This window comes from Oncorhynchus mykiss, chromosome 14 (assembly GCF_057628025.1).
Source record: "Oncorhynchus mykiss isolate SJ-2025 chromosome 14, ASM5762802v1, whole genome shotgun sequence".
NCBI lineage: Eukaryota > Metazoa > Chordata > Actinopteri > Salmoniformes > Salmonidae > Oncorhynchus > Oncorhynchus mykiss.
In genome coordinates, this window is record NC_143035.1 from 41090686 (window position 1) to 41116146 (window position 25461).

Consider the following 25461-nt stretch of genomic DNA (forward strand, 5'->3'; position numbering starts at 1 on the left):
AACTCTGATGATTATAATAGATACAACACAACTCTGATGATTATAATAGATACAACACAACTCTGATGATTATAATAGATACAACACAACTCTGATGATTATGACAGATACAACACAACTCTGATGATTATGATAGATACAACACAACTCTGATGATTATGATAGATACAACACAACACTGATGATTATGATAGATACAACACAACTCTGATGATTATAATAGATACAACACAACACAACTCTGATGATTATGATAGATACAACTCTGATGATTATGATAGATACAACACAACTCTGATGATTATAATAGATACAACACAACTCTGATTATTACGATAGATACAACACAACTCTGATGATTATGATAGATACAACACAACTCTGATGATTATAATAGATACAACACAACTCTGATAATTATGATAGATAAAACACAACTCTGATGATTATAATAGATACAACACAACTCTGATGATTATAATAGATACAACACAACTCTGATGATTATAATAGATACAACACAACTCTGATGATTATGACAGATACAACACAACTCTGATGATTATGATAGATACAACACAACTCTGATGATTATGATAGATACAACACAACTCTGATGATTATAATAGATACAACACAACTCTGATTATTATAATAGATACAACACAACTCTGATGATTATGATAGATACAACACAACTCTGATGATTATAATAGATACAACACAACTCTGATGATTATGACAAATACAACACAACTCTAATGATTATGATAGATACAACACAACTCTGATGATTATGATAGATACAACACAACTCTGATGATTATGATAGATACAACACAACTCTGATGATTATAATAGATACAACACAACTCTGATTATTATAATAGATACAACACAACTCTGATTATTACGATAGATACAACACAACTCTGATGATTATGATAGATACAACACAACTCTGATGATTATGATAGATACAACACAACACTGATGATTATGATAGATACAACACAACTCTGATGATTATAATAGATACAACACAACACAACTCTGATGATTATGATAGATACAACTCTGATGATTATGATAGATACAACACAACTCTGATGATTATAATAGATACAACACAACTCTGATTATTACGATAGATACAACACAACTCTGATGATTATGATAGATACAACACAACTCTGATGATTATGATAGATACAACACAACTCTGATGATTATGATAGATACAACACAACTCTGATGATTATGATAGATACAACACAACTCTGATGATTATAATAGATACAACACAACTCTGATGATTATGATAGATACAACACAACTCTGATGATTATGATAGATACAACACAGCACAACTCTGATGATTATAATAGATACAACACAACTCTGATGATTATAATAGATACAACACAACACAACTCTGATGATTATGATAGATACAACTCTGATGATTATGATAGATACAACACAACTCTGATGATTATGATAGATACAACACAACTCTGATGATTATGACAGATACAACACAACTCTGATGATTATAATAGATACAACACAACTCTGATGATTATAATAGATACAACACAACTCTGATGATTATAATAGATACAACACAACTCTGATGATTATGATAGATACAACACAACTCTGATGATTATGATAGATACAACACAACTCTGATGATTATGACAGATACAACACAACTCTGATGATTATGATAGATACAACACAACTCTGATGATTATAATAGATACAACACAACTCTGATTATTATGATAGATACAACACAACTCTGATTATTATGATAGATACAACACAACTCTGATGATTATGATAGATACAACACAACTCTGATGATTATGATAGATACAACACAACACAACTCTGATGATTATAATAGATACAACACAACTCTGATGATTATAATAGATACAACACAACTCTGATGATTATGATAGATACAACACAACTCTGATGATTACGATAGATACAACACAACTCTGATGATTATAATAGATACAACACAACTCTGATAATTATGATAGATAAAACACAACTCTGATGATTATAATAGATACAACACAACTCTGATGATTATAATAGATACAACACAACTCTGATGATTATAATAGATACAACACAACTCTGATGATTATGACAGATACAACACAACTCTGATGATTATGATAGATACAACACAACTCTGATGATTATGATAGATACAACACAACTCTGATGATTATAATAGATACAACACAACTCTGATTATTATAATAGATACAACACAACTCTGATGATTATGATAGATACAACACAACTCTGATGATTATAATAGATACAACACAACTCTGATGATTATGACAAATACAACACAACTCTAATGATTATGATAGATACAACACAACTCTGATGATTATGATAGATACAACACAACTCTGATGATTATGATAGATACAACACAACTCTGATGATTATAATAGATACAACACAACTCTGATTATTATAATAGATACAACACAACTCTGATTATTACGATAGATACAACACAACTCTGATGATTATGATAGATACAACACAACTCTGATGATTATGATAGATACAACACAACACTGATGATTATGATAGATACAACACAACTCTGATGATTATAATAGATACAACACAACACAACTCTGATGATTATGATAGATACAACTCTGATGATTATGATAGATACAACACAACTCTGATGATTATAATAGATACAACACAACTCTGATTATTACGATAGATACAACACAACTCTGATGATTATGATAGATACAACACAACTCTGATGATTATGATAGATACAACACAACTCTGATGATTATGATAGATACAACACAACTCTGATGATTATGATAGATACAACACAACTCTGATGATTATAATAGATACAACACAACTCTGATGATTATGATAGATACAACACAACTCTGATGATTATGATAGATACAACACAACTCTGATGATTATGACAGATACAACACAACTCTGATGATTATGATAGATACAACACAACTCTGATGATTATAATAGATACAACACAACTCTGATTATTATGATAGATACAACACAACTCTGATTATTATGATAGATACAACACAACTCTGATGATTATGATAGATACAACACAACTCTGATGATTATGATAGATACAACACAACACAACTCTGATGATTATAAGAGATACAACACAACTCTGATGATTATAATAGATACAACACAACTCTGATGATTATGATAGATACAACACAACTCTGATGATTACGATAGATACAACACAACTCTGATGATTATAATAGATACAACACAACTCTGATAATTATGATAGATAAAACACAACTCTGATGATTATAATAGATACAACACAACTCTGATGATTATAATAGATACAACACAACTCTGATGATTATAATAGATACAACACAACTCTGATGATTATGACAGATACAACACAACTCTGATGATTATGATAGATACAACACAACTCTGATGATTATGATAGATACAACACAACTCTGATGATTATAATAGATACAACACAACTCTGATTATTATAATAGATACAACACAACTCTGATGATTATGATAGATACAACACAACTCTGATGATTATAATAGATACAACACAACTCTGATGATTATGACAAATACAACACAACTCTAATGATTATGATAGATACAACACAACTCTGATGATTATGATAGATACAACACAACTCTGATGATTATGATAGATACAACACAACTCTGATGATTATAATAGATACAACACAACTCTGATTATTATAATAGATACAACACAACTCTGATTATTACGATAGATACAACACAACTCTGATGATTATGATAGATACAACACAACTCTGATGATTATGATAGATACAACACAACACTGATGATTATGATAGATACAACACAACTCTGATGATTATAATAGATACAACACAACACAACTCTGATGATTATGATAGATACAACTCTGATGATTATGATAGATACAACACAACTCTGATGATTATAATAGATACAACACAACTCTGATTATTACGATAGATACAACACAACTCTGATGATTATGATAGATACAACACAACTCTGATGATTATGATAGATACAACACAACTCTGATGATTATGATAGATACAACACAACTCTGATGATTATGATAGATACAACACAACTCTGATGATTATAATAGATACAACACAACTCTGATGATTATGATAGATACAACACAACTCTGATGATTATGATAGATACAACACAGCACAACTCTGATGATTATAATAGATACAACACAACTCTGATGATTATAATAGATACAACACAACACAACTCTGATGATTATGATAGATACAACTCTGATGATTATAATAGATACAACACAACTCTGATGATTATAATAGATACAACACAACTCTGATGATTATGATAGATACAACACAACTCTGATGATTATGATAGATACAACACAACTCTGATGATTATGACAGATACAACACAACTCTGATGATTATGATAGATACAACACAACTCTGATGATTATAATAGATACAACACAACTCTGATTATTATGATAGATACAACACAACTCTGATTATTATGATAGATACAACACAACTCTGATGATTATGATAGATACAACACAACTCTGATGATTATGATAGATACAACACAACACAACTCTGATGATTATAATAGATACAACACAACTCTGATGATTATAATAGATACAACACAACTCTGATGATTATGATAGATACAACACAACTCTGATGATTACGATAGATACAACACAACTCTGATGATTATAATAGATACAACACAACTCTGATAATTATGATAGATAAAACACAACTCTGATGATTATAATAGATACAACACAACTCTGATGATTATAATAGATACAACACAACTCTGATGATTATGACAGATACAACACAACTCTGATGATTATGATAGATACAACACAACTCTGATGATTATGATAGATACAACACAACACTGATGATTATGATAGATACAACACAACTCTGATGATTATAATAGATACAACACAACACAACTCTGATGATTATGATAGATACAACTCTGATGATTATGATAGATACAACACAACTCTGATGATTATAATAGATACAACACAACTCTGATTATTACGATAGATACAACACAACTCTGATGATTATGATAGATACAACACAACTCTGATGATTATGATAGATACAACACAACTCTGATGATTATGATAGATACAACACAACTCTGATGATTATGATAGATACAACACAACTCTGATGATTATAATAGATACAACACAACTCTGATGATTATGATAGATACAACACAACTCTGATGATTATGATAGATACAACACAGCACAACTCTGATGATTATAATAGATACAACACAACTCTGATGATTATAATAGATACAACACAACACAACTCTGATGATTATGATAGATACAACTCTGATGATTATGATAGATACAACACAACTCTGATGATTATGATAGATACAACACAACTCTGATGATTATGACAGATACAACACAACTCTGATGATTATAATAGATACAACACAACTCTGATGATTATAATAGATACAACACAACTCTGATGATTATAATAGATACAACACAACTCTGATGATTATGATAGATACAACACAACTCTGATGATTATGATAGATACAACACAACTCTGATGATTATGACAGATACAACACAACTCTGATGATTATGATAGATACAACACAACTCTGATGATTATAATAGATACAACACAACTCTGATTATTATGATAGATACAACACAACTCTGATTATTATGATAGATACAACACAACTCTGATGATTATGATAGATACAACACAACTCTGATGATTATGATAGATACAACACAACACAACTCTGATGATTATAATAGATACAACACAACTCTGATGATTATAATAGATACAACACAACTCTGATGATTATGATAGATACAACACAACTCTGATGATTACGATAGATACAACACAACTCTGATGATTATAATAGATACAACACAACTCTGATAATTATGATAGATAAAACACAACTCTGATGATTATAATAGATACAACACAACTCTGATGATTATAATAGATACAACACAACTCTGATGATTATAATAGATACAACACAACTCTGATGATTATGATAGATACAACACAACTCTGATGATTATGATAGATACAACACAACTCTGATGATTATGATAGATACAACACAACTCTGATGATTATAATAGATACAACACAACTCTGATTATTATAATAGATACAACACAACTCTGATGATTATGATAGATACAACACAACTCTGATGATTATAATAGATACAACACAACTCTGATGATTATGACAAATACAACACAACTCTAATGATTATGATAGATACAACACAACTCTGATGATTATGATAGATACAACACAACTCTGATGATTATGATAGATACAACACAACTCTGATGATTATAATAGATACAACACAACTCTGATTATTATAATAGATACAACACAACTCTCTGATGATTATGATAGATACAACACAACTCTAATGATTATGATAGATACAACACAACTCTGATGATTATGATAGATACAACACAACTCTGATGATTATGACAGATACAACACAACTCTAATGATTATGATAGATACAACACAACTCTGATGATTATGATAGATACAACACAACTCTGATGATTATGATAGATATAACACAACTCTGATGATTATAATAGATACAACACAACTCTGATTATTATAATAGATACAACACAACTCTGATGATTATGATAGATACAACACAACTCTGATGATTATAATAGATACAACACAACTCTGATGATTATGATAGATACAACACAACTCTGATGATTATGATAGACACAACACAACTCTGATGATTATGATAGATACAACACAACTCTGATGATTATGATAGATACAACACAACTCTGATGATTATGATAGATACAACACAACTCTGATGATTATGATAGATACAACACAACTCTGATGATTATGATAGATACAACACAACTCTGATGATTATGATAGATACAACACAACTCTGATGATTATAATAGATACAACACAGCACAACTCTGATGATTATAATAGATACAACACAACTCTGATGATTATAATAGATACAACACAACTCTGATGATTATGATAGATACAACACAACTCTGATGATTATGATAGATACAACACAACTCTGATGATTATGATAGATACAACACAACTCTGATGATTATGATAGATACAGCACAACTCTGATGATTATAATAGATACAACACAACTCTGATGATTATGATAGATACAACACAACTCTGATGATTATGACAGATACAACACAACTCTGATGATTATGATAGATACAACACAACTCTGATGATTATGATAGATACAACACAACTCTGATGATTATAATAGATACAACACAACTCTGATTATTATAATAGATACAACACAACTCTGATGATTATGATAGATACAACACAACTCTGATGATTATAATAGATACAACACAACTCTGATGATTATGACAAATACAACACAACTCTAATGATTATGATAGATACAACACAACTCTGATGATTATGATAGATACAACACAACTCTGATGATTATGATAGATACAACACAACTCTGATGATTATAATAGATACAACACAACTCTGATTATTATAATAGATACAACACAACTCTGATGATTATGATAGATACAACACAACTCTAATGATTATGATAGATACAACACAACTCTGATGATTATGATAGATACAACACAACTCTGATGATTATGACAGATACAACACAACTCTAATGATTATGATAGATACAACACAACTCTGATGATTATGATAGATACAACACAACTCTGATGATTATGATAGATACAACACAACTCTGATGATTATAATAGATACAACACAACTCTGATTATTATAATAGATACAACACAACTCTGATGATTATGATAGATACAACACAACTCTGATGATTATAATAGATACAACACAACTCTGATGATTATGATAGATACAACACAACTCTGATGATTATGATAGACACAACACAACTCTGATGATTATGATAGATACAACACAACTCTGATGATTATGATAGATACAACACAACTCTGATGATTATGATAGATACAACACAACTCTGATGATTATGATAGATACAACACAACTCTGATGATTATGATAGATACAACACAACTCTGATGATTATGATAGATACAACACAACTCTGATGATTATAATAGATACAACACAGCACAACTCTGATGATTATAATAGATACAACACAACTCTGATGATTATAATAGATACAACACAACTCTGATGATTATGATAGATACAACACAACTCTGATGATTATGATAGATACAACACAACTCTGATGATTATGATAGATACAACACAACTCTGATGATTATGATAGATACAGCACAACTCTGATGATTATAATAGATACAACACAACTCTGATGATTATGATAGATACAACACAACTCTGATGATTATAATAGATACAACACAGCACAACTACTCTGATGATTATAATAGATACAACACAGCACAACTCTGATGATTATAATAGATACAACTCTGATGATTATGATAGATACAACTCTGATGATTATGATAGATACAACTCTGATGATTATGATAGATACAACTCTGATGATTATGATAGATACAACTCTGATGATTATGATAGATACAACTCTGATTATTATGATAGATACAACTCTGATGATTATGATAGATACAACACAACACAACTCTGATGATTATAATAGATACAACACAGCACAACTCTGATGATTATAATAGATACAACACAACACAACTCTGATGATTATAATAGATACAACACAGCACAACTCTGATGATTATAATAGATACAACACAGCACAACTCTGATGATTATAATAGATACAACACAGCACAACTCTGATGATTATAATAGATACAACACACCTCTGATGATTATAATAGATACAACTCTGATGATTATGATAGATACAACTCTGATGATTATGATAGATACAACTCTGATGATTATGATAGATACAACTCTGATGATTATGATAGATACAACTCTGATGATTATTATAGATACAACACAGCACAACTCTGATGATTATGATAGATACAACACAACTCTGATGATTATGATAGATACAACACAGAACAACTCTGATGATTATGATAGATACAACACAACTCTGATGATTATGACAGATACAACACAACTCTGATGATTATGATAGATACAACACAACTCTGATGATTATAATAGATACAACACAACTCTGATGATTATGATAGATACAACACAGCACAACTCTGATGATTATGATAGATACAACACAACTCTGATGATTATGATAGATACAACACAACTCTGATGATTATGATAGATACAACACAACTCTGATGATTATGACAGATACAACACAACTCTGATGATTATGATAGATACAACACAACTCTAATGATTATGATAGATACAACACAACTCTGATGATTATGATAGATACAACACAACTCTGATGATTATGATAGATACAACACAACTCTGATGATTATGATAGATACAACACAACTCTGATGATTATGATAGATACAACACAACTCTGATGATTATGATAGATACAACACAACTCTGATGATTATAATAGATACAACACAACTCTGATGATTATGATAGATACAACACAACACAACTCTGATGATTATGATAGATACAACACAACTCTGATGATTATAATAGATACAACACAACTCTGATGATTATGATAGATACAACACAACACAACTCTGATGATTATGATAGATACAACACAACACAACTCTGATGATTATGATAGATACAACACAACTCTGATGATTATGATAGATACAACACAACTCTGATGATTATGATAGATACAACACAACTCTGATGATTATAATAGATACAACACAACTCTAATGATTATGATAGATACAGCACAACTCTGATGATTATGATAGATACAACACAACTCTGATGATTATAATAGATACAACACAACTCTGATGATTATGATAGATACAACACAACTCAACACAATTGACCTGTCCGAACCGTTGTAGGGCCAGCAGTAGAGTATCTGACCTGTGACCTTTCACCCTGACCTCTAACCCTTTACATTGACCTGTCCGAACCGTCGTAGGGCCAGCAGTAGCGGATCTGACCTCTGACCTTTCACCCTGACCTCTAACCCTTTACCTTGACCTGTCCGAAGCGTCGTAGCAGGTGGTAGGGCCAGCAGTGGACGGTCACACCAGTCTGGAGGTCCTGGAGCAATATGGCGTCTCGTTCTGGCAAGAGGAGGTAACTTCCTGTCAGCTGACATCTCCTTGACGCCTCATTGGTCTTAACTGTCACCTGGTATTGGGCTGGGAGGAGCAGCAGAAGGCAGAGGTGGAGGGGGAGGAGGAAAGATATTTTAACATAACGCTCACAATGATTCGTTAAGGTTCATCATTCATACATGGAGATGTATGTATCTCAAGTAAGGATTAGTTCCACACAAAACTCTGACATGCTGACTAGTTTTATTTGAATAAAAAGCATATAAATAGATTAAACACGTAAGTCACAAGGATATTCAAATGATTTGCACAACAACTCTTTTTTTCTGCAGTCTCCAGCTTGTCAGAGGGGAAGTCAACAGAATGACACTCTGACACTTTGAAATTAAAGACATTTGGATAAGGCAGCGGTTCCCTGCTGCCTGCATAGGGCTGCTGTCAGAGGATGGGGGCGTCCCAAATCGCACCCTATTCAGGCCACAGAGCTCTAGTCAAAAGTAGAGCACTATGTAGGGAATAGGGTGCCATAGTAGTGCACTATGTAGGGAATAGGGTGCCATAGTAGTGCACTATGTAGGGAATAGGGTGCCATAGTAGTGCACTATGTAGGGAATAGGGTGCCATAGTAGTGCACTATGTAGGGAATAGGGCGCCATAGTAGTGCACTATGTAGGGAATAGGGTGCCATAGTAGTGCACTATGTAGGGAATAGGGCACCATAGTAGTGCACTATGTAGGGAATAGGGTGTTATTTGGGATACAAATGCAGTATTTTTGCTGTTTAATACTACAGTGATGATTAAAACCCTTACCCGGAAACCATGGCGGCATTCGCGCAAAATTGAAAGCGCGATCCACCGCATTTAACCATGGAAACAGGTCTGGGAATATGTCTGAACATAAACAGTGTAGTCATTCCCTCCGCAAGGCAATCAAACAAGCGAAATGCCGGTACAGGAACAAGGTGGAGTCGCAACTCAACGGCTCAGACACGAGACGTATGTGGCAGGGTTTACATGAAATCACGGACTACAAAAAGAAATCCAGCCACGTTACGGAAACCGACATCACGCTTCCAGACAAACTAAACAACTTCTTTTCCCGCTTTGAGGATAATACAGACGGCGTCCCTAGCCATGTCCTCAGAGTATGCACAGACCAGCTGGCTGGTGTGTTTACGGACATATTCAATCACTCCCTATCCCAGTCTGCTGTCCCCACATGCTTCAAGATGGCCACCATTGTTCCTGTACCCAAGAAGGCAAAGATAAATGAACTAAATGATTACCACATCGTAGCACTCACTTCTGTCAAGGACCATATCACCTCCACCTTACCAGCCACCCTACCAGCAACTGAACCGCCCTCACCCGCAAGGCTCTCCAGAGGGTAATGAGGTCTGCATAACGCATCATCAACGCAACTACCTGCCCTCCATGACACCTACAGCACCCGATGTCACAGGAAGACCAAGAAAATCATCAAGGACAACAACCACCCGAGCCACTGCCTGTTCACCCCGCTATCATCCAGAAGGCAAGGTCAGTACAGGTGCATCAAAGCAGGGGACCGAGAGACTGAAAAACAGCTTCTATCTCAAGGCCATCAGACTGTTAAACAGCCACCACTAACATTGAGTGGCTGCTGCCAACACACTGACTCAACTCCAGCCACTTTAATAATGGGAATTGATGTAAAATATATCACTAGCCACTTTAAACAATGCTACTTAATATAATGTTTACATACCCTACATTATTCATCTCATATGCATACGTATATACTGTACTCTATATCATCGACTGTATCCTTATGTAATACATGTATCACTAGCCACTTTAAACTATGCCACTTTGTTTACATACTCATCTCATTTGTACATACTGTACCCGATACCATCTACTGTATCTTGCCTATGCCGTTCTGTACCATCACTCATTCATATATCCTTATGTACATATTCTATATTCCTTTACACTTGTGTGTATAAGGTAGTTGTTTGGGAATTGTTAGACATTACTGCATTGTTAACTTGAAGCACAAGCATTTCGCTACACTCACATTAACATATGCTAACCATGTGTATGTGACCAATCAAATTTGATTTGAAAGCTCCCTAGAAAACATTCATTTATTCATCATCCCCTTCTTTTTATTTAAGGCCTTTTCGTTCCGCGTTAGTTCTTCTAAAACAGCAGTGTCATCCTTCTCTGTTCCATTGGGCCATACTGTGTCCTGTTTCGAAACACTCAGCGCTTACAGGACAGATGACTGTGATAACAACACGTAGTGGGGCGGGTCTGGAACGCATTGCCAAGATGTAACGTATCTACACATCATGGCCAAAAGTATGTGGACACCTGCATGTCGAACATCTCATTCCAAAATCATGGGCATTAATATGGAGTTGGTCCCCCCCTTTGCTGCTATACCAGCCTCCACTCTTCTGGGAAGGCTTTCCACTAGATGTTGGAACATTGCTGCTATAACAGCCTCCACTCTTCTGGGAAGGCTTTCCACTAGATGTTGGAACATTGCTGCTATAACAGCCTCCACTCTCCTGGGAAGGCTTTCCACTAGATCCTGGAACATTGCTGCTATAACAGCCTCCACTCTTCTGGGAAGGCTTTCCACTAGATGTTGGAACATTGCTGCTATAACAGCCTCCACTCTTCTGGGAAGGCTTTCCACTAGATGTTGGAACATTGCTGCTATAACAGCCTCCACTCTTCTGGGAAAGCTTTCCACTAGATGTTGGAACATTGCTGCTATAACAGCCTCCACTCTTCTGGGAAGGCTTTCCACTAGATGTTGGAACATTGCTGCTATAACAGCCTCCACTCTTCTGGGAAGGCTTTCCACTAGATGTTGGAACATTGCTGCTATAACAGCCTCCACTCTCCTGGGAAGGCTTTCCACTAGATCCTGGAACATTGCTGCTATAACAGCCTCCACTCTTCTGGGAAGGCTTTCCACTAGATGTTGGAACATTGCTGCTATAACAGCCTCCACTCTTCAGGGAAGGCTTTCCACTAGATGTTGGAACATTGCTGCTATAACAGCCTCCACTCTTCTGGGAAGGCTTTCCACTAGATGTTGGAACATTGCTGCTATAACAGCCTCCACTCTTCAGGGAAGGCTTTCCACTAGATGTTGGAACATTGCTGCTATAACAGCCTCCACTCTCCTGGGAAGGCTTTCCACTAGATCCTGGAACATTGCTGCTATAACAGCCTCCACTCTTCTGGGAAGGCTTTCCACTAGATGTTGGAACATTGCTGCTATAACAGCCTCCACTCTTCTGGGAAGGCTTTCCACTAGATGTTGGAACATTGCTGCTATAACAGCCTCCACTCTTCTGGGAAAGCTTTCCACTAGATGTTGGAACATTGCTGCTATAACAGCCTCCACTCTTCTGGGAAGGCTTTCCACTAGATGTTGGAACATTGCTGCTATAACAGCCTCCACTCTTCTGGGAAGACTTTCCACTGGATGTTGGAACATTGCTGCAAGGACTTGCTTCCATTCAGCCATACGAGCATTAGTGAGGTTGGTCACTGATGTTGGGGGTGATTAGGCTCACAGTCAACATTCCAATTAGGGCTGTGGTTGTCACCGGTGATCTCCTGGCTTCCACACACAGCCAACAAGCCATTTTAAAAAGTCTAATAAATCCATGTAATATAGTCTACACCATCACAATAAATCCATGTAATATAGTCTACACCTTCACAATAAATCCATGTAATATAGTCTACACCATCACAATAAATCCATGTAATATAGTCTACACCATCACAATAAATCCATGTAATATAGTCTACCTACACCATCACAATAAATCCATGTAATATAGTCTACCTACACCATCACAATAAATCCATGTAATATAGTCTACACCATCACAATAAATCCATGTAATATAGTCTACCTACACCATCACAATAAATCAATGTAATATAGTCTACACCTTCACAATAAATCCATGTAATATAGTCTACCTACACCATCACAATAAATCCATGTAATATAGCCTACACCTTCACAATAAATCCATTATTTATTTTAGACAGGTCTAAAGAAACATGATATGAAGAAAATGTAGTCTATTTCAGAATAGCATACCGAGTTGTCCTTTAGGCCCTGACCTGGCTGTGCCAAATGGCTGTGGGCTACAATAGTTCATTTAGCAGACAAGATCTGCTTAGAATTCCGTGGTAATATTTTATATTATTTTATAGTATGAAGAATACAATTGAACAAAGCTGAATTTAAAATAAATATTTTCTTTACGATTCCAGGTAGTGCGCACATGCGGCTATTCTGTGTTGTTTGGTTAACAAAGAAACGGGTTCTCATATATAGATTTTAGAGTCATTAATGTAACTTTAGTTCTACATTTTTTTAATTTTTTAATACATAAGGCTGCAGGATGAGACTAATGATGATTTTTTTTTAAAGTAGCTTAAGTCATGACCTCTGCTTTGTGTTCTGCGCGGGCTGTACACACTCCAATAGTCTCTCATTCACAATTTGACAAGCACTTGATAATGCCTCGAATTTCACGGCGGCACCCCCCCCTTAAAAAAAATCACTTCCTTTCGCGGACGGAGTGATGCACTGTGCCCTTTTCCCGGAGTGTGCTGCGAAGCGTCTCTCACTCGCATGGCTCTCCGTCACGTGATCGGGTCTTTCTCAACCGCTACAAGTTAACACAGACACATCCGGGATGCAACTGCGTGTGTCCTTATCCAATTCCTCATATTTAAGATATTAGAACTGTCCACGTTTACTTTTCGTCAGTCAACAAGATGAGTAGGCCTAATGAATAGCAAAAGCACTAGCCTATGTCAATCTACTATCCCCTATAGTACAAAAGTCAACCTATTCTATTCCTTTTATACGCAATGAGGCTGACGCAACAGATCAGAACTTTTAGCTTAAAATGTTGATAAACTATTAGGCTATTTCTTCACATAAGTGCAGCGATGTGCACACGGCAGTAGGCTATAAACGTCAATGTTCCATTAGCGAGAGAACGCCATTATCACCAGCGACCTCTAAAGGGGTTATGTAAACACCATTATCACCAGCGACCTCTAAAGGGGTTATGTAAACACCATTATCACCAGCGACCTCTAAAGGGGTTATGTAAACACCATTATCACCAGCGACCTCTAAAGGGGTTATGTAAACATCATTATCACCAGCGACCTCTAAAGGGGTTATGTAAACACCATTATCACCAGCGACCTCTAAAGGGGTTATGTAAACACCATTATCAACAGTGACCACAAATGCAATTATACATGTAATGCTTTTATTATAAAGGTGCATTTTTATGGGGAAAATTATCTTCCCAAAACTCGAAACGTGCAGCATGCTTATATATGCCAGTTCGGTTTCTGCACCCTTTGTAAAGCAGATTAATGTGCTTAATTTTAATTGGTTATTTGGCCACGGAAAGTTGTGATACAAACCTTATTAAAACATACAGGCCTATGGGCTAGGCTACATGAGTTGTGAGACCATGGTTCGAACAAGTGACAAACAAAAGGCATTGTTTCTTATGCTGGGCATCGTTCACAAGTGATACGCTAATATTGTCACCCATCAGACTATTCTTGATTTAATCTTGTCTTTACATGTACTAAAATAATATATGTGTGATATTTGTTTCAATTTAGAATGGACCATCATCATGCACATGTATCAAAACAGGGACAGGGGGAAAAATACATGTCATCTATGCACTTTCCTGTGGTTTATTTTCATGCCAGCCAGGTAGGCTATACTCCTGTTGTAAATATAAGCAATGTGCTTAATATTAGTAAAGTTGAGAAATAAATATAGTAGGCCTAGCCTATAGAAAGCTGATGGGAACCTCCTCTTTTTAATAGAGGCCATCACTCTGTTTTCTACCGCAATTGCATAGCCTATAGAAATGTTGTGCAACATGAGCTCATGGGCTCTCACGAAGTGTTTGATTAGATTTTCCATTACATTTGCATTGATGCCAGAGTGATCAGAGGGACGATAGAGTGGTGAGAACCAGGCACTTAGACAGTTTAGTAGGCTACTAATGACCAGCAGCAGCATCAGAGCTTGGAGGAGACTAATTACCGAAGACTAAATGATCCGGGGTGTGGCGGTAATACGGTCAGCCCTAGCTCTAATTAATCCCAAAGGTGTTCGATGGGGTTGAGGTCAGGACTCTTTTGCAGCCCAGTCAAGTTCCTTCACACCGATCGCGACAAACCATGCTGTAGTGTTAAGACTTCCCTTCGCTGGAACTAAGGAGCTCGGACCATGAAAAACAGCCCTTGACCATTATTCCTCCTCCACCAAACTTTACAGTTGGCACTATGCATTGGGGCAGTTAGCGTTCTCCTGGCATCCGCCAAACCCAGATTCATCTGTCATGATTCCTCACTCCAGAGAAGGCGTTTCCAATGCTCCAGAGTCCAATGACAGACATTGGAAACCAATTTCATGCAGCTCCTGACGAACAGTCCTGTTGTTGCTTCCAGAGGCAGTTTTAAACTCTTAATTTCAACTGAGGATAGGCGATTTTTACGCGCTTCAACACTCGGCGGTCTCGTTCTGTGAGCTTGTGTGGTCTACCACTTCACGGCTGAGCCGTTGTTGCTCCTAGACGTTTCCACTTCACAATAACAGCACTTATAGTTGACCGGGGGCAGCTCTAACAGGGAAGATATTTGACGAACTGACTTGTTGGAAAGGTTGCATCCTATGATGGTGCCACGTTGTCACTGAGCTTTTCAGTAGTCAAATCCGCATACTGTTGTATAAAGTGTATACAGTATATGTGTGTGTGTGCTGGTTGGTGGGTTTGCTGGTGTGTGGGTGTGTTGGTTTGCTGGTGTGTGGGTTTGCTGGTGTGTGGTTGGGTTGGTGTGTTGGTGTGTGGTTGGGTTGGTGTGTTGGTGTGTGGTTGGGTGGGTGTGTTGGTGTGTGGTTGAGTTGGTGTGTTGGTGTGTGGTTGGGTTGGTGTGTGGTTGGGTTGGTGTTTGGTTGGGTGGGTGTGTTGGTGTGTGGTTGGGTAGGTGTGTGGTTGGGTGGGTGTGTTGGTGTGTCAGTGTGGTTGGGTGGGTGTGTTGGTGTGTCAGTGTGGTTGGGTGGGTGTGTTGGTGTGGGTGTTAGTGGGTGTGTTGGTGTGTCAGTGTGGTTGGGTGGGTGTGTTGGTGTGTGTGTGTGGTTGGGTAGGTGTGTTGGTGTGGGTGTTAGTGGGTGTGTCAGTTTGGTTGGTTGGGTGGGTGTGGGTTTGTGTGTTGGTGTGGGTGTGTGTGGGTTTGTGTGTGGTTGTTGTGGGTGTGTTGGTGTGCGTGTGGTTGGGTTTGTGTGTTTGTGGATGTGTTGGTGTGTCAGTGTGGGTTTATGGGTGGGTGTGTTGGTGTGTGGTTGGGTGGGTGTGTTGGTGGGTGGGTGTGTATTCTATGTACCTGTCTTCCAGGTAGCATACAGCTCATTCTCCTCCATAGGTATCCCCATCCCACCTCCTCTCTCCTTCTCTCTGGTCTCTGTGTGTCCAGGCTCTTTCTGCAACAGAAGAAAAGGAGGGTGATATGATACTAGAGAATACCACTATTGATGCTAAAACATAATGCTCATATGTATGAATGAGAGGCCCAGACACACAGAGTATTGTTCTGATTTCACAGAAGTCTTTGTCAAGTGGCAGAGCATTGTAAACGTTAGATTACATGGAAAGGGGGAGATGACCCTAGATCAGAGATGACCCTAGATCAGAGATGACTTTAGATCAGAGATGACCCTAGATCAGAGATTACCCTAGATCAGAGATGACTCTAGATCAGAGATGACTCTAGATCAGAGATGACCCTAGATCAGAGATTACCCTAGATCAGAGATTACCCTAGATCAGAGATTACCCTAGATCAGAGATGACCCTACCCTAGATCAGAGATGACTCTAGATCAGAGATGACTCTAGATCAGAGATTACCCTAGATCAGAAATGACTCTAGATCAGAGATGACCCTAGATCAGCGATGACCCTAGATCAGAGATGACTCTAGATCAGAGATGACCCTAGATCAGAGATGACTCTAGACCAGAGATGACCCTAGATCAGATATGACCCTAGATCAGAGATGACCCAAGATCAGATATGACCCTAGATCAGAGATGACCCTAGATCAGAGATGACCCTAGATCAGAGATGACCCAAGATCAGAGATTACCCTAGATCAGAGATGACTCTGGATCAGAGATGACCCTAGATCAGAGATGACCCAAGATCAGAGATTACCCTAGATCAGAGAGGACTCTGGATCAGAGATGACCCTGGATCAGAGATGACCCTAGATCAGAGATGACCCTGGATCAGAGATGACCCTAGATCAGAGATGACCCTGGATCAGAGATGACTCTGGATCAGAGATGACCCTAGATCAGAGATGACCCTGGATCAGAGATGACCCTGGATCAGAGATGACCCTAGATCAGAGATGACCCTGGATCAGAGATGACCCTAGATCAGAGATGACCCTGGATCAGAGATGACCCTGGATCAGAGATGACCCTGGATCAGAGATGACCCTAGATCAGAGATGACCCTGGATCAGAGATGACCCTGGATCTGAGATGACCCTGGATCAGAGATGACCCTAGATCAGAGATGACCCTGGATCAGAGATGACCCTGGATCAGAGATGACCCTGGATCAGAGATGACCCTAGATCAGAGATGACCCTGGATCAGAGATGACCCTAGATCAGAGATGACCCTAGATCAGAGATGACCCTGGATCAGAGATGACCCTGGATCAGAGATGACCCTAGATCAGAGATGACCCTGGATCAGAGATGACCCTAGATCAGAGATGACCCTAGATCAGAGATGACCCTAGATCAGAGATGACCCTAGATCAGAGATGACCCTGGATCAGAGATGACCCTAGATCAGAGATGACCCTAGATCAGAGATGACCCTAGATCAGAGATGACCCTAGATCAGAGATGACCCTGGATCAGAGATGACCCTGGATCAGAGATGACTCTGGATCAGAGATGACCCTAGATCAGAGATGACCCTGGATCAGAGATGACCCTGGATCAGAGATGACCCTAGATCAGAGATGACCCTAGATCAGAGATGACCCTAGATCAGAGATGACACTAGATCAGAGATGACCCTGGATCAGAGATGACCCTAGATCAGAGATGACCCTAGATCAGAGATGACCCTGGATCAGAGATGACCCTAGATCAGAGATTACCCTAGATCAGAGATGACCCTGGATCAGAGATGACCCTAGATCAGAGATGACCCTGGATCAGAGATGACCCTGGATCAGAGATGACCCTAGATCAGATATGACCCTAGATCAGAGATGACCCTAGATCAGAGATGACCCTAGATCAGAGATGACCCAAGATCAGAGATTACCCTAGATCAGAGATGACTCTGGATCAGAGATGACCCTAGATCAGAGATGACCCAAGATCAGAGATTACCCTAGATCAGAGAGGACTCTGGATCAGAGATGACCCTGGATCAGAGAAGACCCTAGATCAGAGATGACCCTGGATCAGAGATGACCCTAGATCAGAGATGACCCTGGATCAGAGATGACTCTGGATCAGAGATGACCCTAGATCAGAGATGACCCTGGATCAGAGATGACCCTGGATCAGAGATGACCCTAGATCAGAGATGACCCTGGATCAGAGATGACCCTAGATCAGAGATGACCCTGGATCAGAGATGACCCTGGATCAGAGATGACCCTGGATCAGAGATGACCCTAGATCAGAGATTACCCTAGATCAGAGATTACCCTAGATCAGAGATGACCCTAGATCAGAGATGACCCTACCCTAGATCAGAGATGACTCTAGATCAGAGATGACCCTAGATCAGAGATGACCCTGGATCAGAGATGACCCTAGATCAGAGATGACCCTGGATCAGAGATGACTCTGGATCAGAGATGACCCTAGATCAGAGATGACCCTAGATCAGAGATGACCCTAGATCAGAGATGACCCTAGATCAGAATGACCCTAGATCAGAGATGACCCTGGATCAGAGATGACCCTAGATCAGAGATGACCCTAGATCAGAGATGACCCTAGATCAGAGATGACCCTAGATCAGAGATGACCCTGGATCAGAGATGACCCTGGATCAGAGATGACCCTGGATCAGAGATGACTCTGGATCAGAGATGACCCTAGATCAGAGATGACCCTGGATCAGAGATGACCCTGGATCAGAGATGACCCTAGATCAGAGATGACCCTAGATCAGAGATGACCCTATATCAGAGATGACCCTAGATCAGAGATGACCCTGGATCAGAGATGACCCTAGATCAGAGATGACCCTAGATCAGAGATGACCCTGGATCAGAGATGACCCTAGATCAGAGATTACCCTAGATCAGAGATGACCCTGGATCAGAGATGACCCTAGATCAGAGATGACCCTGGATCAGAGATGACCCTGGATCAGAGATGACCCTAGATCAGATATGACCCTAGATCAGAGATGACCCTAGATCAGAGATGACCCTAGATCAGAGATGACCCAAGATCAGAGATTACCCTAGATCAGAGATGACTCTGGATCAGAGATGACCCTAGATCAGAGATGACCCAAGATCAGAGATTACCCTAGATCAGAGAGGACTCTGGATCAGAGATGACCCTGGATCAGAGATGACCCTAGATCAGAGATGACCCTGGATCAGAGATGACCCTAGATCAGAGATGACCCTGGATCAGAGATGACTCTGGATCAGAGATGACCCTAGATCAGAGATGACCCTGGATCAGAGATGACCCTGGATCAGAGATGACCCTAGATCAGAGATGACCCTGGATCAGAGATGATCCTAGATCAGAGATGACCCTGGATCAGAGATGACCCTGGATCAGAGATGACCCTGGATCAGAGATGACCCTAGATCAGAGATGACCCTGGATCAGAGATGACCCTGGATCAGAGATGACCCTGGATCAGAGATGACCCTAGATCAGAGATGACCCTGGATCAGAGATGACCCTGGATCAGAGATGACCCTGGATCAGAGATGACCCTAGATCAGAGATGACCCTGGATCAGAGATGACCCTAGATCAGAGATGACCCTAGATCAGAGATGACCCTGGATCAGAGATGACCCTGGATCAGAGATGACCCTAGATCAGAGATGACCCTGGATCAGAGATGACCCTAGATCAGAGATGACCCTAGATCAGAGATGACCCTAGATCAGAGATGACCCTAGATCAGAGAAGACCCTGGATCAGAGATGACCCTAGATCAGAGATGACCCTAGATCAGAGATGACCCTAGATCAGAGATGACCCTAGATCAGAGATGACCCTGGATCAGAGATGACCCTGGATCAGAGATGACTCTGGATCAGAGATGACCCTAGATCAGAGATGACCCTGGATCAGAGATGACCCTGGATCAGAGATGACCCTAGATCAGAGATGACCCTAGATCAGAGATGACCCTAGATCAGAGATGACCCTAGATCAGAGATGACCCTGGATCAGAGATGACCCTAGATCAGAGATGACCCTAGATCAGAGATGACCCTGGATCAGAGATGACCCTAGATCAGAGATTACCCTAGATCAGAGATGACCCTGGATCAGAGATGACCCTAGATCAGAGATGACCCTGGATCAGAGATGACCCTGGATCAGAGATGACCCTAGATCAGAGATGACCCTGGATCAGAGGTGACCCTAGATCAGAGATGACTCTGGATCAGAGGTGACCCTGGATCAGAGATGACCCTGGATCAGAGATGACCCTGGATCAGAGATGACCCTGGATCAGAGATGACCCTAGATCAGAGATGACCCTGGATCAGAGATGACCCTGGATCAGAGATGACCCTAGATCAGAGATGACCCTAGATCAGAGATGACCCTGGATCAGAGATGACCCTGGATCAGAGATGACCCTAGATCAGAGATGACCCTAGATCAGAGATGACCCTAGATCAGAGATGACCCTGGATCAGAGATGACCCTGGATCAGAGATGACCCTGGATCAGAGATGACCCTAGATCAGAGATGACCCTGGATCAGAGATGACCCTGGATCAGAGATGACCCTGGATCAGAGATGACCCTAGATCAGAGATGACCCTAGATCAGAGATGACCCTGGATCAGAGATGACCCTGGATCAGAGATGACCCTAGATCAGAGATGACCCTAGATCAGAGATGACCCTAGATCAGAGATGACCCAAGATCAGAGATTACCCTAGATCAGAGATGACTCTGGATCAGAGATGACCCTAGATCAGAGATGACCCAAGATCAGAGATTACCCTAGATCAGAGAGGACTCTGGATCAGAGATGACCCTGGATCAGAGATGACCCTAGATCAGAGATGACCCTGGATCAGAGATGACCCTAGATCAGAGATGACCCTGGATCAGAGATGACCCTGGATCAGAGATGACCCTGGATCAGAGATGACCCTAGATCAGAGATGACCCTAGATCAGAGATGACCCTGGATGTATACAAGCCCAGTTAGTCTCAGTTAGTTTTATGATTGTAAAACAGTTTAAGAAGCGGCTAGGGGGAGGGGAGACAGGCTAGGGGGAGGAGAGACAGGCTAGGGGGAGGGAGATGGGGTTTGAGAGGAGGCTAGGGGGAGGAGAGACAGGCTAGGGGGAGTGAGATGGGGTTTGAGAGGAGGCGAGGGGGAGGAGAGACAGGCTAGGGGGAGGAGAGACAGGCTAGGGGGAGGGAGATGGGGTTTGAGAGGAGGCGAGGGGGAGGGGAGACAGGCTAGGGGGAGGAGAGACAGGCTAGGGGGAGGGAGATGGGGTTTGAGAGGAGGCGAGGGGGAGGAGAGACAGGCTAGGGGGAGGGAGATGGGGTTTGAGAGGAGGCGAGGGGGAGGAGAGACAGGCTAGGGGGAGGAGAGACAGGCTAGGGGGAGGGAGATGGGGTTTGAGAGGAGGCTAGGGGGAGGAGAGACAGGCTAGGGGGAGGGAGATGGGGTTTGAGAGGAGGCGAGGGGGAGGAGAGACAGGCTAGGGGGAGGAGAGACAGGCTGGTGGGAGGGAGATGGGGTTTGAGAGGAGGCGAGGGGGAGGAGAGACAGGCGAGGGGGAGGAGAGACAGGCTAGGGGGAGGGAGATGGGGTTTGAGAGGAGGCGAGGGGGAGGAGAGACAGGCTAGGGGGAGGAGAGACAGGCTAGGGGGAGGGAGATGGGGTTTGAGAGGAGGCTAGGGGGAGGAGAGACAGGCTAGGGGGAGGAGAGACAGGCTAGGTGGAGGGAGATGGGGTTTGAGAGGAGGCGAGGGGGAGGAGAGACAGGCGAGGGGGAGGAGAGACAGGCTAGGGGGAGGAGAGACAGGCTAGGGGGAGGGAGATGGGGTTTGAGAGGAGGCGAGGGGGAGGAGAGACAGGCTAGGGGGAGGAGAGACAGGCTAGGGGGAGGGAGATGGGGTTTGAGAGGAGGCTAGGGGGAGGAGAGACAGGCTAGGGGGAGGAGAGACAGGCTAGGGGGAGGGAGATGGGGTTTGAGAGGAGGCTAGGGGGAGGAGAGACAGGCTAGGGGAGGAGAGACAGGCTGGGGGGAGGGAGATGTGGTTTGAGAGGAGGCTAGGGGGAGGAGAGATTGGGTTTGAGAGGAGACTAGGGGGAGGAGAGACAGGCTAGGTGGAGGGAGAGCTGGGGTTTGAGAGGTGGCTAGGGGTGGGAGACAGGCTAGGGGGAGGGGTGACAGGCTAGGGGAGGGGAGACAGGCTAGGGGGAGGGAGATTGGGTTCGAGAGGAGGCTAGGGGGAGGGGAGACAGGCTAGGGGGAGGGAGATGGGGTTCGAGAGGAGGCTAGGGCGAGGGGAGACAGGCTAGGGGGAGGGTAGACAGGCTAGGGGAGGGGAGAAAGGCTAGGGGGAGGGAGACAGGCTAGGGGGGAGGGGAGACAGGCTAGGGGGGGGGGAGACAGGCTAGGGGGGAGGGGAGACAGGCTAGGGGGGAGGGGAGACAGGCTAGGGGGAGGGGAGACAGGCTAGGGGGAGGGGAGACAGGCTAGGGGGGAGGGGAGACAGGCTAGGGGGAGGGGAGACAGGCTAGGCTAGGGGGAGGGGAGACAGGTTAGGCTAGGGGGAGGGGAGACAGGCTAGGGGGAGGGGAGACAGGCTAGGGGGAGGGGAGACAGGCTAGGGGGAGGGGAGACAGGCTAGGGGGAGGGGAGACAGGCTAGGGGGAGGGGAGACAGGCTAGGGGGAGGGGAGACAGGCTAGGGGAGGGGAGACAAGCTAGGGGGAGGGGAGACAGGCTAGGGGGAGGGGAGACAGGCTAGGGGGAGGGGAGACAGGCTAGGGGGAGGGGAGACAGGCTAGGGAGGAGGGGAGACAGGCTAGGGGGGAGGGGAGACAGGCTAGGGGGGAGGGGAGACAGGCTAGGGGGGAGGGGAGACAGGCTAGGGGGGAGGGGAGACATGCTAGGGGGAGGGGAGACAGGCTAGGGGGAGGGGAGACAGGCTAGGGGAGACAGGCTAGGGGAGAGGGTAGGGGGAGGGGAGACAGGCTAGGGGGAGGGGAGACAGGCTAGGGGGAGGGGAGACAGGCTAGGGGGAGGGGAGACAGGGTTTGTGTAAGCAGCAGTAAAGAGAAGGAGAAGTAAGGAGGTGACCAACTGTTACCACCAGGACTACTTCCTCATTGTTGCCAGTGGGTTTGCTTGAAAATGGCTCCCTATTGGCTCCTGGTCAAAATGAGTGAAGTACAAGGAATAAGGTGCCCTATAGGGAATAGGGCACATTTGCTATAGGCTGAGCTACCAGAGACACAAACACTACTAGCCCCTTCTAATGTTGTCTTATGAATACTAGCCCCTTATAGTCCCCTCCTCCCTGTGTACCTGGAAGTTTAAAAAAACACATACCTGGAAGGCTAGTTGGCAGAGAGCCCCCACCCAGTCATGGTAGTTCTCTGAGGCCAGGGTGTATCTTCTTTGTGTGGTGTTCAGGTCGAACGCTCTACAGTC

The 25461-nt window shown here is 41.2% G+C and overlaps 1 protein-coding gene across 1 annotated transcript in view; it reads right to left on the bottom strand.

The window, feature by feature from the left end:
* dok3 (docking protein 3) overlaps positions 1-25461 on the bottom strand; it is a 49089-nt gene that overhangs the window by 19818 nt on the left and 3810 nt on the right. Inside the window, exons 3-5 of the mRNA XM_036943547.2 lie at positions 25360-25460; positions 17902-17998; positions 10353-10522 (exon numbers count right to left, since the gene is read on the bottom strand). Coding sequence (XP_036799442.2) covers positions 10353-10522; positions 17902-17998; positions 25360-25460 — 368 coding nt within the window. The remainder of the gene's footprint in view (positions 1-10352; positions 10523-17901; positions 17999-25359; position 25461) is intronic.